General features: G+C 40.8%; 3 protein-coding genes and 1 long non-coding RNA gene across 5 annotated transcripts; 2 read left to right on the top strand and 2 right to left on the bottom strand.

The window, feature by feature from the left end:
- Positions 1–1,163: 1,163 nt before the first annotated feature.
- Positions 1,164–7,555, top strand: LOC108827664 (kinesin-like protein KIN-4A). 2 transcript variants are annotated; one of them, XR_001945710.2, is made up of 22 exons: positions 1,164–1,657; positions 2,085–2,381; positions 2,457–2,707; positions 3,035–3,222; positions 3,323–3,447; positions 3,530–3,566; positions 3,647–3,738; positions 3,843–4,079; positions 4,152–4,245; positions 4,328–4,437; positions 4,514–4,612; positions 4,700–4,927; positions 5,025–5,105; positions 5,187–5,258; positions 5,367–5,460; positions 5,537–5,568; positions 5,666–5,751; positions 5,837–6,157; positions 6,238–6,400; positions 6,567–6,722; positions 6,815–7,118; positions 7,217–7,555. XR_001945710.2 is itself a non-coding variant. In XM_018601116.2 (21 exons), exons 1-21 carry the CDS (start codon positions 1,544–1,546, stop codon positions 7,043–7,045), a joined length of 3,108 nt encoding a protein of 1,035 aa, XP_018456618.1. In that variant the 5' UTR covers positions 1,164–1,543; the 3' UTR covers positions 7,046–7,555. The 2 variants fall into 2 exon arrangements, 1 of the variants encoding a protein (XP_018456618.1); XM_018601116.2 differs by having other exon boundaries at positions 6,815–7,555.
- Positions 7,556–7,602: 47 nt separating this feature from the next.
- Positions 7,603–9,759, bottom strand: LOC108827665 (uncharacterized). Its single transcript, XR_001945711.2, has 2 exons — positions 8,578–9,759; positions 7,603–7,975 (listed from the first exon to the last, which is right to left on the bottom strand). It is a non-coding gene; the product is annotated as an uncharacterized LOC108827665 (long non-coding RNA).
- A 151-nt stretch (positions 9,760–9,910) lies between these two features.
- LOC108823941 (adenylate kinase 2, chloroplastic) lies at positions 9,911–11,890 on the top strand. The gene is made up of 6 exons (XM_018597259.2): positions 9,911–10,149; positions 10,211–10,315; positions 10,716–10,979; positions 11,070–11,216; positions 11,299–11,373; positions 11,468–11,890. Exons 1-6 carry the CDS (start codon positions 9,979–9,981, stop codon positions 11,570–11,572), a joined length of 867 nt encoding a protein of 288 aa, XP_018452761.1. The 5' UTR covers positions 9,911–9,978; the 3' UTR covers positions 11,573–11,890.
- A 152-nt stretch (positions 11,891–12,042) lies between these two features.
- LOC108827280 (serine/threonine-protein kinase-like protein CCR4) lies at positions 12,043–14,880 on the bottom strand. Its single transcript, XM_018600658.2, has one exon. It carries the CDS (start codon positions 14,561–14,563, stop codon positions 12,293–12,295), a length of 2,271 nt encoding a protein of 756 aa, XP_018456160.1. The 5' UTR covers positions 14,564–14,880; the 3' UTR covers positions 12,043–12,292.
- Between the last annotated feature and the right edge of the window lie 260 nt (positions 14,881–15,140).

Below are 15,140 nucleotides of genomic sequence, written 5' to 3'. Positions count from 1 at the left end.
AAATCTAGCTCCAAACCATAAAACTCAGGTAATAAATAACTACAATCATGTATCTAGTATTTGTGCAATTGTACGTGTAGATAGTTAGATGTATACAACCCCACTATTAAAAAGTATGCATGTGCATTTTGGGTCAGATCACCTGATCCTACGCCATATGCAATCATGTTGAAGTAGTTAGTAACATTCAGACTTTTGAATTTGTCTTGAGAAGATTAATAGAAATGTTAGGATCAAAATTTTGTTCATGACAATGGATATAAGAGTATGGCTCTTGTAATATTGTCCATTTTGGTAATAAAAATGTAAATTTATCAAAGAATGTTAGAAGTTTTAAAAATTGTCAAAATATACGAAATATAAATATTATATAAAAACTTCAAATTTAATTTTGAATATATCCAAAATGACCTGTTACCACACCTAAATAACTCAGGATATGAATCAAGCTTTTACATTTTTAGATATTGATTGTTCTAGTTACATGAATTATGTTATATTATATCAACTATCCGTATTAGATTTTTTATATTATTTATGAAATTTTCTTGTAATTTCTTTCAAATACTTAAAATCATTTAGTCTTGAATAACAATGTATTTTTCAAAATCTTTTTTGGCTAACAAATTTGTTAAAATATGATTTATAAATAAAAAAATACAATAACATCAAAGTATGATTTAAAATCATTAATTGAATAATATTGGATCGAACTTGAGTAACACCTCCTACATGATTTTTTACCAGCTAATAACAGGTTGTTTACTTGTTTACTCAAAATGAAGGGATGCAGAACCCAGAGGCGGACCCAGTACAGTATTAGGTGTGTCAGCTGACACAGGTTAAATATGATAAATTCATACTTTGTAGACAAAACAATATGAAATCTGTAGCGTAAATGGTGGTTGAGTGCACTTTGACACCCCTAAACTCGGGTTCAATCCTCAATATTGACACTTTTGCTGTATATTTTTAAAAGTATATATACTATGACACATGTAAACTTTATTGCTGGGTCCGCCACTGGCAGAACCTAAAGCTCAAGTGACATAAATTAGTAAGAATCATTCATTTTGGTATGTAAATAATACATGGACAACCCCACTAATTAATAAAGAGTTTGGCACATGCAATAAAGTAAAACCATTCTGATAATTTCTCCACACAACTTTTTTTCTTGTCAGAAAACTCATTCTCTCCCCAGCACAGAAAGAGAGACATCCAAGAAGGTTAAAACGGGAAAGAGTGAAAGTAAAGTCACGTCGGTCCGTTTTGGTCTTGAGAGAGACAGTAAGTGAAGGAGTGAAGCCTAAGGGAAGATAAAGAGAATAAGGTTGTTGTCGTTGCAGTTAAGCTCTCTCCTCCTCTCGCCAAATCATTTCTATATTCCATTTCTACCCCTCGTCTCTTTCTCTCCAAAACACACACATCATTCAAACCAACATTTGTCTGCTGCAAAACTCTCAAACCTTTCCCTGCTTCTTCACTCTCTCTTCTTTCTTGATTTCAAGATCACTCCCTTCTTTCTTCCTTTCTTTCGTCAATGGAGTCTGATGATTGCTCTGTTAAGGTTGCTGTCCACATCAGACCGCTCATCGGCGATGAGCGGCTTCAAGGTTGTAAAGATTGTGTCACTGTCGTTTCTGGTAAACCACAGGTACTGTTCCTTTTTTCTTCAGCTTCAGACAATGTCACACAGTTCTCTTGTTTGTGTGTTCTTGATCTTGACTTCAAAAGATTCTTTATTTTATAGAATTATTTCTAAACCGATTAGCTTCTTTATCTGAATCATCTGCGCCTCCCTGAGATCTAGATCTTGCGACGTTTAGGATCAGTGATGTTTCTTTATTTTATCTTATGCATGGTTGACTTAGTCAGTTCTGTTTCTTTTCTTTTTAGGACATAACTACAATTATTGCATCTTAACTTAATTCCTTAGTTAAGTTTGGTCTGAAGATCAAATATTCTTGTTGCTAATTCTCAAGATTAAATCCTTTAAGTTGGATTTTTGAAATATTATCAGAAAGTACATTTCAATGTAATTGATATATTTTTTTTTTTTTTGTGAATTATGATTGATACAGGTACAAATTGGATCACATTCTTTTACTTTTGATCATGTATACGGAAGCTCTGGAACTCCATCTACTGAAATGTATCAAGAATGTGCTGCACCGCTCGTTGATGGTTTATTTCAAGGCTACAATGCTACGGTTCTTGCCTATGGACAGACTGGTTCAGGTAAAACATACACAATGGGTACTGGCTGTGGAGACACCAGCCAAACAGGGATCGTACCTCAAGTTATGAACGCTCTTTTCACCAAAATTGAGACTCTCAAGGATCAGATCGAGTTTCAAATCCATGTTTCTTTCATCGAGGTTGGTTTTTTTAGACAAGCTGTGACGGTTTCTTTGTTTGAGTGTTTTTGTGATGATTCGTTTTTTGTTTGGTAGATTCATAAAGAAGAGGTGCAAGATTTGTTGGATCCTTCTAGTATTAACAAATCGGATACTACTAGTAATGGCAAGGTAGCACATGTCCCTGGGAAGCCACCTATACAGATCCGAGAATCATCAAATGGTGTCATCACATTAGCAGGATCCACGGAAGTAAGCGTCAGTACTCTCAAAGAGATGGCTGCTTGCCTTGACCAAGGCTCCGTCAGCAGAGCTACTGGTAGTACTAACATGAACAATCAGTCCAGGTGATCTTATAATCTTGTATCTTTATTATTTACTCAATCCCTTTCATATATTAAGTGTCGCTGTAGAGTAAAATTTTGGTTATAGAATAAGTGTCGTGTTAAAATTTCAATGTAATTTATGTCATTAATTTATCTCTTTTATCTTTACATAACTTGAGAAATATTTAAAATTCAATATTTAAATGAGAGCAAAACTGAACATTTAACCGTTTTCTTAATTTGTGTGAAAAAATCTAGAATATCATATAATTTGAAGAAGCGAATATATGTCTACTAGTTAAAACCCAAAATGGACAGTGCAATGATAAAAGTCTGTTTTTCTTGTAGTCGTTCACATGCCATTTTCACTATCTCTGTGGAGCAAATGCGCAAGATCAATACAGATTCTCCTGAAAATGGTACTTACAATGGGAGCTTGAAAGAAGAGTACCTATGTGCTAAGCTGCACCTAGTAGACCTTGCTGGTTCAGAGCGAGCCAAAAGAACTGGCTCTGATGGTATGAGATTTAAAGAAGGTTAGTGTTCTTCTGTTTCATTTTCTTTAAGACCAGAAACAAAAGCCTTATTGATCACCGTTCTGTAATGGAAGTTTGATTCTCTTTTTTTTTTCACCAGGAGTTCACATAAACAAAGGCCTCCTTGCGTTAGGCAATGTCATCAGTGCGCTTGGAGATGAGAAAAAGCGTAAAGACGGTGCTCATGTTCCTTACAGAGACAGTAAACTTACACGGCTTTTGCAGGTGTTATTTGTTTTCAATTTTTCTTGAAAATCACATTTCTCAGTGTTTGCTCCTTTCTCACAAGTTTTGTTGACTTCGTTAGGATTCTCTTGGTGGCAACAGCAGAACTGTGATGATAGGTAACCGGCAGGATTCTAATTTTAAGCCCTTTAATTAATGCTTATTTCATATCTCTAATGCTTGCTGTTTTGGGTTCCAGCTTGCATCAGTCCTGCAGATATTAATGCTGAGGAAACACTCAACACGCTTAAGTATGCAAACCGTGCTCGGAACATCCGGAACAAACCTGTTGTAAGCTACTCTTATATGTCATGTCAATAAAAGAATCTAGTTATTGCCTGAAACTAGATTACTCTAATGTTCCATCTCTGTTATTTGATACCTTTTAAAAACAGGTTAATAGAGATCCTGTGTCCACTGAGATGCTAAAAATGCGCCAACAGCTAGAATACTTGCAGGCAGAGCTCTCCTTAAGGAATGGAGGGTCCTCATGTGCAGAGCTCCAGGCTCTTAAGGAAAGGATTGCTAGTCTTGAAACTACTAATGAAGACCTTTGCCGTGAACTCCATCAGTACAGAAGCAGATATGCTGGTGTGGAGCATTCTGATAAAGACTTTAAAGACATACAAACTGTGATGATCAAACTGATACATTCTTTTAATTTATTATATGTGTATATTCGTTATTGAAGTCTTTGGTGGCAGGATGAAATCGTCGGTTCTGTAAGACCGGATGGGCTGAAAAGAAGCTTGCACAGTATAGAGTCGTCTAATTATCCCATGGTTGAAGCCACAATAGGTAAAAAGAAAGCTATCAAAAAAGAGTTGTGAAACTAGAAGAAAGCAATGTTGTTTAAGAAGAGAGTTCAAATTATGTGCAGGTGATTCAAGGGAAATAGATGAAGAGGCAAAGGAGTGGGAGCACAAACTCTTGCAGAATAGTATGGACAAGGAGTTGCATGAACTGAACCGTCGTCTGGAGGAAAAAGAGGTCTCTTTCACTTGCTGTTTTATGAAACTAAAGCTTACTCTTGTCTATAACTAACATGGTTCATGTATGGAAACAGTCTGAAATGAAGCTGTTTGACGGCTATGATCCGGCTGCTCTAAAGCAACATTTTGGAAAGAAAATTGCAGAGGTGGAGGATGAAAAGAGAGCTGTTCAGGTTAAATATAGCTGCATTTTTTCATCTTTGAAGTTTCGTTACAAAACATGTTATAAGTTGTTGAAGTGTTTGGTTCTTTCTTAACAGGAAGAGAGAAACCGCTTGTTGGCTGAGATAGAGAACCTTGCTTCTTCTGATGGTCAAGCACAGAAGCTGCAAGATGTGCATGCGCAGAATCTGAAATCTCTTGAAGCACAGATTCAAGAACTTAAGAAAAAGCAAGAGAACCAAGTTCAGCTACTGAAACAGAAACAAAAGAGCGATGACGCTGCTCGGAGGTTACAGGAAGAAATTCAATCCATCAAGGCACAAAAGGTAATAAACATGATATGCATGTTTCAGTCATGCATCTATACTCATTTCACACCTTCTCTTTGAAAATGATTTTTTTTGTTTTCCTTGGATTTTATAGGTGCAGCTGCAGCACAGAATGAAACAAGAAGCAGAACAGTTTAGACAGTGGAAAGCCTCCAGGGAGAAGGAACTTTTGCAGGTACCTTTGCCTTTTCTCTCTCAAGTAATCTTAGATTCTAACTGTACCTTTTATACCTAATACTTTCACTGGCTAACACAGTTACGGAAAGAAGGCAGAAAGAGTGAGTATGAAAGGCATAAGCTGCAAGCTTTGAATCAGCGCCAGAAAATGGTAATGTAATTTTGAAATTTTTTACCTTAATAATGTTCCATGGTCTCTGAAAGACCAAGTAAAGAAGATGATTACGCTGTAGAGACTAAGGAAAATTTGGACTCTCAGGTTCTTCAGAGGAAGACAGAAGAGGCTGCAATGGCTACCAAGAGGTTAAAAGAGTTGCTTGAAGCTCGGAAATCTTCTCCTCGTGAACACTCAGGTATGTTGTAAAATACTTGAACACTTGAATGAAATCATGTCTTTTGAGATTCTTAAGTGAAACACAATTTGTGCAGGTGGTACTAATGGTTTTGGAACAAATGCTCAGGTGAGAATTGACACCATAGTCCTTTTTTGTTTATTATCATTTGTGGTTTATTTAGAAATCTAATTCAGTTCATATTCTTTTTTATACCAATGAGAAGGCGTTGCAGAGATGGCTAGATCATGAGCTAGAAGTCATGGTGAATGTGCATGAAGTGCGCCATGAGTACGAGAAACAAAGCCATGTGTATGTCCCCCCAACCTTTTGTAATAAGTTTGCTCATCACAAAGACTGTTTACTTAATTGTTTATGTGATTGATATAATTTTCAGACGAGCTGCTCTGGCAGAAGAGTTGTCTGTGTTAAGACAAGTGGATGAGTTTGCAGTGAAAGGCTTAAGCCCTCCAAGAGGAAAGAACGGCTTCGCCAGGGCGTCGTCCCTGTCACCTAATGCGAGGATGGCTCGTATATCTTCACTTGAGAACATGCTGGGGATATCTTCTAACTCTCTAGTAGCCATGGCCTCACAGCTTTCTGAGGCAGAAGAACGGGAACGTGCTTTTACAAGCCGTGGCCGCTGGAACCAGCTAAGATCAATGGGAGAGGCAAAGAACTTGCTTCAATACATGTTCAACTCTCTTGCGGAGATAAGGTGCCTCTAGTTTCCAAAGTGACACACCTCCAAACATCTTCAATCAGTATTCTCAGGTCTTTTATTTATGCCCCATGCAGGTGCCAAGTATGGGAGAAGGATGTAGAAATAAAAGAAATGAAAGAGCAGTTCAAAGAGATTGTTGGACTTCTGAGGCAGAGTGAGCTGAGAAGGAAAGAAGCTGAAAAGGAGCTTAAATTAAGAGAGCAGGAACTTGCAACTTCCTTAGCTCCATCTCCACTTGTAAGATTATACCATTTTTATCCACATTTTAGTTTAGTTTTGTTCAATGTTCAAGAAACCGCTAGGCATTGGTTACGCGCCTTATAGAGGATTACCGACTAGATCGATTTTTAGAACACTGGTTTTGTTCAAGGAAATGACGCATGAAACATAAAACTTGGTATAGGGAACCCCACCGAGTGCAGTGAAACATATAGCTGAAGACATGAACAACACACCATCTCCAATGACTGTGCCAGCACAGAAGCAGCTCAAGTTTACACCAGGGATTGCTAGCGGAAAAGTGAGAGACTCGGCTGCATTTATCAATGCAAACAAGAAGGTTAAAGTTCATTTTAATTCTTGCTTCCTTAGGATTATGATTATATGATGGTAGCTAAGAGTTCCTATGTTACTTTTGTTTTTTGGTTGCAGATGGTACCAATGGGACAAGTATCGATGAGGAAACTATCAGCAGTTGGACAACAGAGTGGGAAGCTTTGGAGGTGGAAGAGAAGCCATCACCAGTGGATCGTTCAGTTCAAATGGAAGTGGCAGAAGCCATGGAGGCTCTCTGAGTGGATTAGGCACAGTGACGAAACACTTCTCAAAGCAAAACCAAGACATAAGGCTCTCCCTAATAAGATCACTAATAGGATCATGTGATCAAGTGTAACAACTCTATCTACCTATGATGAGTATGAGACTTTTATGGAAAGGTTCATACGACTGGGTGCAGGTGATCAAATCCTTCTCTCTAAGATTATTTAAGCAACTTGAAGAGGTTGTCCTTTGTCTTATTTTTTTCTAACAAAGTTCAAGTTCATGCACGAGCAGAGAGACTGGAGTTGCTGTTCCGTGTGTGTGAAGAAAACTGTTTAACGTTGTGTGATATTTGCGTGTGTGTACCGTATTAAGGAGAAGCACCAGGACGAGCTTGCTTGTTGTTAGGTAACAGATAGAAGACTGGCTTTTTAATTAGGAGTTTTTATTTTCATGTTCATAGAATTGACATCTTATACATCATCATTAAAGAAGCTCATTGGAGGAAGTAAAACCTCATCTTTCAAGTTTGCAGATATTATTTGTATGGAAGAACTTTTACCAGTTTATTTTGTTCTTTTTTTTTTGTTGTAAATGATAAAATATATATTGTTCAGTGTTTGTTCTTGTTCATCATATATATTAAGATTGAGGCATAAAACGAGACAAAGGTAAAGAAAAGATTAAGAGACATGATAAAAAAAGTCTTTTATTCAAGCTTTTATTGTTATGCATAATAGACGTTACAAGTCTAGGATGTTGCCGTATGAGACATGTTTGTCATGTCATAGCCAAAAAAAATACGCTAAACCAGTAGGCATAGTGATCATCTCTCCTATGGATGCTAACCATACCACTGCATTGCAGATAGATAAAGCTGTTTTCGTCAGCAAAGGCATCAAGCGTGATCTGTGTGACTTCATCTCCTGCTTTATCTTGTCACCAAGTAACTCCTTGATGTTGATACGTGCTTCCGTAATAGCACACTCTGCAAATACAGAAGCCAGCTTGGTGTAGACTAGCTGTTCCTTGGCTTCTCATTGCCATCACTACCTGTTCAGAACAAGATAGACACAGACTCAGGAAAGGGAAGATAACAAGGAAGAAAGGTCAACTCAGACCATATATACACATAAGGTCATCACACGTGTTTCTCATCTTCTAAAACAAAGTAGCCCCCAACAACAAAACCATAAAGCACATGGAACACCTAACCGCAAACTCACAAATCGATAATCAAACAGATTCTAAACCGGTTTTGGTTTAGGTTCGGTTTTTGTTAAAAACTTACAACTACGGATTGGTTCTGGCTGTGTACGTTTCAGCTCCGGCTCGGATTTTTTTTTTTTTTTTTTTTCCCCGAAAGTAATTTATTTCATTCAAAGAAAACATACAAGATGCCAAATGAAGTTGGCTACAAGAATCCACACCGGGATGACTTAAAACATAAACTAGGAGACGAGTGAGCAATCTCCATACACAAAAGCCCAAATAAATGCGGCCACTTAAACCCACACCGGGGTAGCATATAGTCTAAGAAACAAAAGTACCCACACAGGGGTAGCATATAGTACCAAGAAACTGAAATGACAGTAAAAACTAGACAAGGCATAAAACCAAAAAGCGAAAGAGAAGATAATTAGCAGATTTTAAACCTTTGTAGAGGCCAATGAACGGGAATTGTCGCTGCTGCCCATAGCTCGCCACCCGATAATCTCCACCTCCTGCACCACGACTCATCGCTGCTGCACACGCACGCCAAATGATACCGTCCAAGAACCCAAAACCCTGCGACTTCAAGACCCGACAGGAACACATCCTTCGGATACAAATGCGACGCTCTCTGCGCCCATTTACTCTAGAAAGAAGCCCAGACACAATCCCAACTAAGACGAGGCCTTACCACCCGGACTCTCCAGAAACACTCTGTCTAAGAACCGAATCGATAAGCGATCACTGACCTACCACTCTACGAGAAAACTCTGCTAACCCAAATCTCACCACGCTTTAACCCTACCACCACAAACTGTTCCAAGAAACCACCAAAACACTAAATTACTTTTTTTTGAACCAAGATACGACAACAACACAACCAAGTACTAAACAACAACAACAAACCAGCACAACCACAACTAAGACAGGTCAAAAACATGCACAGAAATAACAACGACGACACGAAAGAAACAACAAGGACAACAAGACTAGAACTACGACACTCGGGATTTAAAGACAGCCGCAAACGAAACAAGCTGGAACGATACCGGCGGGGTGAAACTCTGTCGCAAGATACCAAGAAACAGAACTTCTCACGCGCCACCAACCTCTTCCACCGGGCCTTTAAACGACGGATAGAGCCATAACACACAGAGGCCGGTGAGAGGAACATCCTCAACCGATTCACGCGCTGCCTAACAGAGAGGAACGCCAGAGATCTCCAAACGGAAAACGAGATCTGACAACCCTCAATCCCTAAAAACCGACTCCCTGAACTGACCAATCTTACAAGCCTCGCCGGGACTCCAAAGACTGACGAGCTCCGCCACCAGCGAAACCTCATGAGTAGGTCGCCGGAGAAGTGAAGCCGGAAGAAATCAGAGCCCCCTGCATATCGGACGCAAGAGAGGAAACAGAAGCAGAGAGCAAACAAAGACGAGAGCTACAGGTTAGGGGAGGCGCGTCCGACACCGTCGAATCCGGCGCCGGAGCAAGACGGAGATTGCGATTGTTTGTTCGCAGAGAGAGAGAATTTTTTTTTTTCCTTGTCCTGTTGTGTTTAAAAATTGTCCACACTCTGTTTTTTTACATTAGAAGTATTCTTCTTCTTTTGCTCCGGCTCGGATTATTCCCTTGTTAGTTAGTATCTTTAATTTTAAAAAACTTGGTTTGTAATTGTTTTCTGGTTCGGTTTATTCGGTTAGACTTTGATTTTGATTTTCCGGTTTGATTTTAATTTTGTTTTTTTCTTGTGTGTTGATCCCTCTTGAAACCACCACCACAAGCCTCGTTCGTTGAGGTTGGGCGAGAGAGAGAGAGAGAGAGAGAGAGGGAGAGACATCATGGTGTGCTGCGTGAACTATATCTCTCCGCCACGCGCCTCTCTATCTCCACCACCTTCACGCTCCTCCTTCTCTTTCTCCGGCGATGCCGGGCACTCTCTCCTCCGTGAACCAACCCTACTCCTCCGCCGTGCTACAAGATCTCCGTCGATCATTGCTCCCAGATTCCAGGTACACTTCCTTCGAGCTCCAATCTTAAATGCCAGCTGTTGATTTCGGATTTCATCTCCAGGTCGTGGCGGCGGCCGAGAAAGCAGAGCAGCCGCCTCTGAAGATAATGATATCAGGAGCTCCTGCTTCTGGTAAAGGGACACAATGCGAGCTCATCACTCAGAAAGTAAGCTTCTCTTCCTCTTTTGGTTAACGTACGGTTTAGATTCGGTTTAGGATCGGTTTTTGTATAATTAGAATCGTTTTGAGTTTCTTCTTCAATGAGAATAAATAAAAAAGCTTAGATTGTTGAATAGCTAAGGAGAATCACTCTCTTGAGTGTGTTCTTATTCTGCATCAATAAGAATAATAATAGAGTTTCACAATCTTGCTTATTGTATGGTTTAGATTCGGTTTAGGATCGGTTTTGTATAATCAGAATCGTTTGAGTTTCGTGTGGAGTGTTTTGCATTCTTATCTTCTATTTTAGTTTTGTTAGAAGGTCTGGTTGTTGTCGAATAGGTGAAGGAAGTCATCCTCTTTAGACTTAACTTATGCTTTGTAAATGAATATTACCTCTTTTACAGTACGGTTTGGTGCATATCTCTGCGGGAGACTTGCTGAGAGCTGAAATCGCTTCTGGTAGTGAAAATGGGAAGCTGGCTAAAGAATATATGGAGAAAGGACAGTTGGTACCTGATGAAATCGTTGTAATGATGGTGAAAGACCGTTTGTCGCAGACGGATTCTGAGAAGAACGGATGGCTTTTAGATGGTTATCCTAGAAGCTCGTCCCAGGCAACTGCTCTCAAGGGGTTTGGATTCCAGCCTGATCTCTTCATTGTCCTCGAAGTAAGCACTTTTTTTCTGATCTCTCATCTTATGGCTAACTTGGTAGATGGGATCGTTTTGATTTACGCCTGCTCTGCTTTTTTGGGACAGGTTCCTGAAGATATTCTGATTGAAAGAGTTGTGGGACGTAGATTGGATCCTGTCACGGGAAAGATCTATCACTTGAAGTATTCTCCTCCGGAGACGGAAGAGATCGCTGCTAGACTCACCCAACGTTTTGATGATACCGAAGAGAAGGCAAGTCTATACTTCTTTTATATATCTTTCTATCTTAGTCCATTTCTGTCTCTGATATCTTTTTTTTTTCCATTTGCTGTAGGCAAAGCTGCGGTTGAAGACTCATAACCAAAATGTGAGCGATGTGCTTTCCATGTACGACGATATAACTATTAAGGTATCAGATCTCATTCCACACCCTTCTCATTTCGGTCTTATTTCTCTCTGCATCAATAAGGAAAATGGTTCTTTGATTGTTTTATATAATCCAGATAAAGGGAAACCGTTCAAAGGAGGAAGTGTTTACTCAAATTGATACTGCTCTATCCCAAATGCTTCAACAGAGGAACACCTCTCCAAGTTCACTTTCAAGTTGAATCATTCTTGGTGCGTGTCTGAAGAAGTGTTTGACCATTTCCGAAATGCTTCAACAGAGGGAACGCTGCTCGAACTTCACTTTCAAGTTGAATCATTCTTGTCACGGACCTAACCAGCGGTAAATATCCCTTTCTCGCAGCATTTATCGAATTCGATTGATACCACTTGTATCACCAATAAAGAATCTGTTTGTTTCCAGTAAAGTGATGTATGTCTGTGACCTTCTTTGTACTCTTGTAGATTTACTGAAAATAACCTTTTGTGGTTCTCTTGTTTACTTGATTGATTTCTATTAGTTTTAAAGTCATTTTTGGATCTTTGAAAAGTTCTTTGAGTCTTTTTGGTATCAATAGAGTCATCTTTTTGAACGCTGGCGTCTAGATTCAACTTGACAATGTGTGATATAATCTCCACTTATATTCACATGATTAATTAGAATTTGATGATTTTGACTTTTGACTTCTCCGAGGAATCTAAAACAAGTTTATAAGCTTTTTATACTACTTTTTAGTCTCCAAAACGACTGACTTGGAATCTCATGTAAATGCTTGAAACATGCAGCAGCGTTTCTTATTGGCTTTTGCTTTTTGAGCTTTCACATCAAACAAACTGCTTGTGCCACGGTTTCTTCTTTGAAAAGTATTATCAACATTTCCGTACCAAGGACGACCAATAGAATTGAAAATAATATAAACAAAAAAATATAAAGTGACACGTGTCTAATTACTAGCGGAACGTGAAAGAGGTTCGGTCTCTGGAGCTGCTAAACAAGCAGCCAAAGCCTTCTCTAGGTTACTAACTACCTCCGCCATTGACGGTCTTTCCCGGCCACAAGGCACCAAGCACTCCACCGCCAAGTACCCGACATGCGCCACCGACTCTATCTCGTACGGTGTGGGCGGCGGTATCCTCCGGTCAAGTGCTCTATGAACCTCGTCCTGCAGAATATAAGGCACCACGAAATCCACCACGTTCCTAGGGTTCTCCTCCTCGTTCATGTGTATCGCCTTGTGTCCCGACAGCAACTCAAGCAGCACGACGCCGAAGCTGTAGACATCGCTCTTGGTCGTGAGCTGCTGGAGCCTGTAGTACTCCGGGTCTATATACCCGAGCGTACCAGCGGCTCGCAGCGAGAGATGCGACACGTCTTCCTCCTCGGTGGGACCCATCTGAGAGAGACCGAAGTCCGACACCTTAGCCGTCCACGTGGCGTCGAGCAGTATGTTGGAAGACTTTATGTCGCGGTGGATCACAGGAGGCACGGCGAAGTCGTGGAGGTACTGTATCCCACGCGCTGCGTCGAGAGCTATCGTCAAGCGTTTCTCCCACGTCAGGGGTTCGAGCCTAGGGTTATGAAGGTGGTCCGCGAGAGACCCGTTGGCCATGTACTCGTAAACCAACACCCTCTCTTCCGCGTCGTCGTAGAAACCTAAAAGTCTAACGAGGTTCTTGTGGTTAAGCCTCGACATGGACTCTAGCTCGTTGACGAACGCGGAGTCATTGTCCTCTCGTCGGTTTCGGATCCTCGTTATCCCGGAGGAGGCGGGGTTAGTTAGTTCGGCTCGTTTTATAGCGACGTGACGTCCATCAGACAGAACAGCTTTGTAAACGATCCCGAAACTTCCTATCCCGAGCTGGAACTGAGCGGAGAATCCGTCCGTGGCTTTAGCCAGCTCCTCGATAGAGAACTCAACGAGCTGGCCGTGGTTGCCTAAACTAGCTAAACTGCTCAGCCTCTTCTCGAGCTTAGGTTCGTTTATGTCCACAATAATCCTATTATCATCAAGACGTCCGGAGTCATGAACACGGCATCGACATTGGCTTTTATAGACCAAGAATCCGACAACGAGGAGCAAAGAACACGTCCCAACGCATCCGACGACAAGAAACGCGATGTTTTTACCACTCCAAGTCTTGTCCTTAGAGTCTTGTTGTTGCCCTTGCCCCCGTGGCGTATCCGGAACGAGAACTATGTTCATAGAATCACAAACCATCAATTCATTACCGCATAACGAAACTGATCCTGGTAACGGACCGTAAGGACATTCTTTTCTACACGGTCCTGGAAGTAGAGGTTGGTCTCGGAACGGAGCGAAAACATTCTCATCATCTCCCCAGCAAAACAGAGTGTAGTTTGCTTTGGCCACACCGCAAAAGATTGACCCTTTCGCGTAAATAGATGCGAAACTAATATTCTCGAGTCTCTGAGGTAAACTGAAACCGTTGTTGTTGTTGTTACTTCCCCAACACGTCACCGTTCCGTTAACCGATCTAACACCGCAGCTACGGTTCTCCCCGAGTGCAAGTGCTGAGAATTTTTCACTTGGCGGAGAGGTAGTAGTAGTAGACCTCTCTCCCCAACACTTCACATCGTTGTCTGCTGTGATGGCACACGCTCGTCTTGAGCCAGCCGCGATGGCTATGAAGCTGTCCTCGCTAGGCACGTTGGTTATGTTACCTTCACAGATGATGTTTCCAGGTGGCTTGGATAAACCACAGAGAAAGTCATCTCCGAGGGCGATGGAGTCGTAGTTACCCGACCGTGGAGGAGGAGAGACAGGTTGCCAGCAACGTGTGAGGCTCGTGACTTTCTCAACTCCGCAGATACGAGAAGTGCTAGCTTCTAACTCCTTGAGCTCCGGACCTTTGTAGATTCTCTTGTACGACATGTTAGCTCCGTTACCTGAGAATCTCCAGCAAATGACTGTAGAAGTGTTGGAACCTAAGGGGGATCTCAAACCGCAGACGAACCCGTTTCCGGACACAACTCCGGAGAATCTACGGTTCCGGAGCGTGCCGGTTAAAGAGAAACGAATAGGATTGATTTGGAGGCTGGTGCAGTGAAGATGAGAGGTGTTGGTGAGAGCACATACGAGGGTTTGATCAGAGGTGTGGGAGATGGAGACAGTGGTCAAGGAGAAGCAGAGTAAGGAGGAGGAAGAGGAGACAAGAAGAAGGAGGAGAGATAGAAAGTAATAGTTAAATGCCATTGAAGAAGACTTCTCATGGCGATGAGTGTGTTTGGTTGGGTCTTTTGTGGAATGGTTTATTTTTGTAAGAGGGGGAAGATTAACGCGGTTAGTGTGAGGACCCTAAGACCATCTCCATCCCTGAACCCCCAATTTTGGGGTTCATAACTTTTTTTTTTTTTTTTTAATATTAATCGATTTTTTTAAAAAAAAAAAAAAAAAAAAAAAGACTGACCAATCGCGGGTCACCACGTGTGCGTGGGACCCGCGAAACAGTGTAAGAGTTACCTCTTAAACAAGAGGTTTAAGAGGTGAGAGAGTGGGAGTTTTAAAGAAAATGGGGGATTGGTGGGACCCCATTGCTAACAAACTCTGTTAAGAGTTGTGCAATGGAGGTGCCCTAATGAGAAAGAAAACCAAGTCTTGTTTACTTATCAAGAATGATTTTTCGTATTCTAACATATTAGATTTTTTTTATGGTCAACTCTTTGAAAAGTTCTACACTTTGCTTTTTGAGTGGCTCTAACTCAAGTTTGTTTTAGGTGACACAAAAGGTGAATTATAAGCTAAACTAGTATGGTTGTTTTTTACAAGAAAC

Source organism: Raphanus sativus, chromosome 9, assembly GCF_000801105.2.
Source record: "Raphanus sativus cultivar WK10039 chromosome 9, ASM80110v3, whole genome shotgun sequence".
Classification (NCBI taxonomy): domain Eukaryota; kingdom Viridiplantae; phylum Streptophyta; class Magnoliopsida; order Brassicales; family Brassicaceae; genus Raphanus; species Raphanus sativus.
Note: the sequence above shows the minus strand (reverse complement) of the source record. Positions and strands in the feature narration are given on the sequence as shown.

Bases quoted from the DNA above. Each gene is read 5' to 3' on its own strand.
- LOC108827664 (XM_018601116.2), top strand. From the start codon at position 1,544: ATGGAGTCTGATGATTGCTCTGTTAAGGTTGCTGTCCACATCAGACCG. The intron at 2,708-3,034 runs GTGATCTTATAA...TTTTTCTTGTAG, and splicing joins AACATGAACAATCAGTCCAG to TCGTTCACATGCCATTTTCA. The intron at 5,461-5,536 runs GTATGTTGTAAA...CAATTTGTGCAG, and splicing joins TTCTCCTCGTGAACACTCAG to GTGGTACTAATGGTTTTGGA.
- LOC108823941 (XM_018597259.2), top strand. From the start codon at position 9,979: ATGGTGTGCTGCGTGAACTATATCTCTCCGCCACGCGCCTCTCTATCT. The intron at 10,150-10,210 runs GTACACTTCCTT...TTTCATCTCCAG, and splicing joins TCATTGCTCCCAGATTCCAG to GTCGTGGCGGCGGCCGAGAA. The intron at 11,374-11,467 runs GTATCAGATCTC...TATATAATCCAG, and splicing joins ACGACGATATAACTATTAAG to ATAAAGGGAAACCGTTCAAA.
- LOC108827280 (XM_018600658.2), bottom strand. From the start codon at position 14,563: ATGGCATTTAACTATTACTTTCTATCTCTCCTCCTTCTTCTTGTCTCC.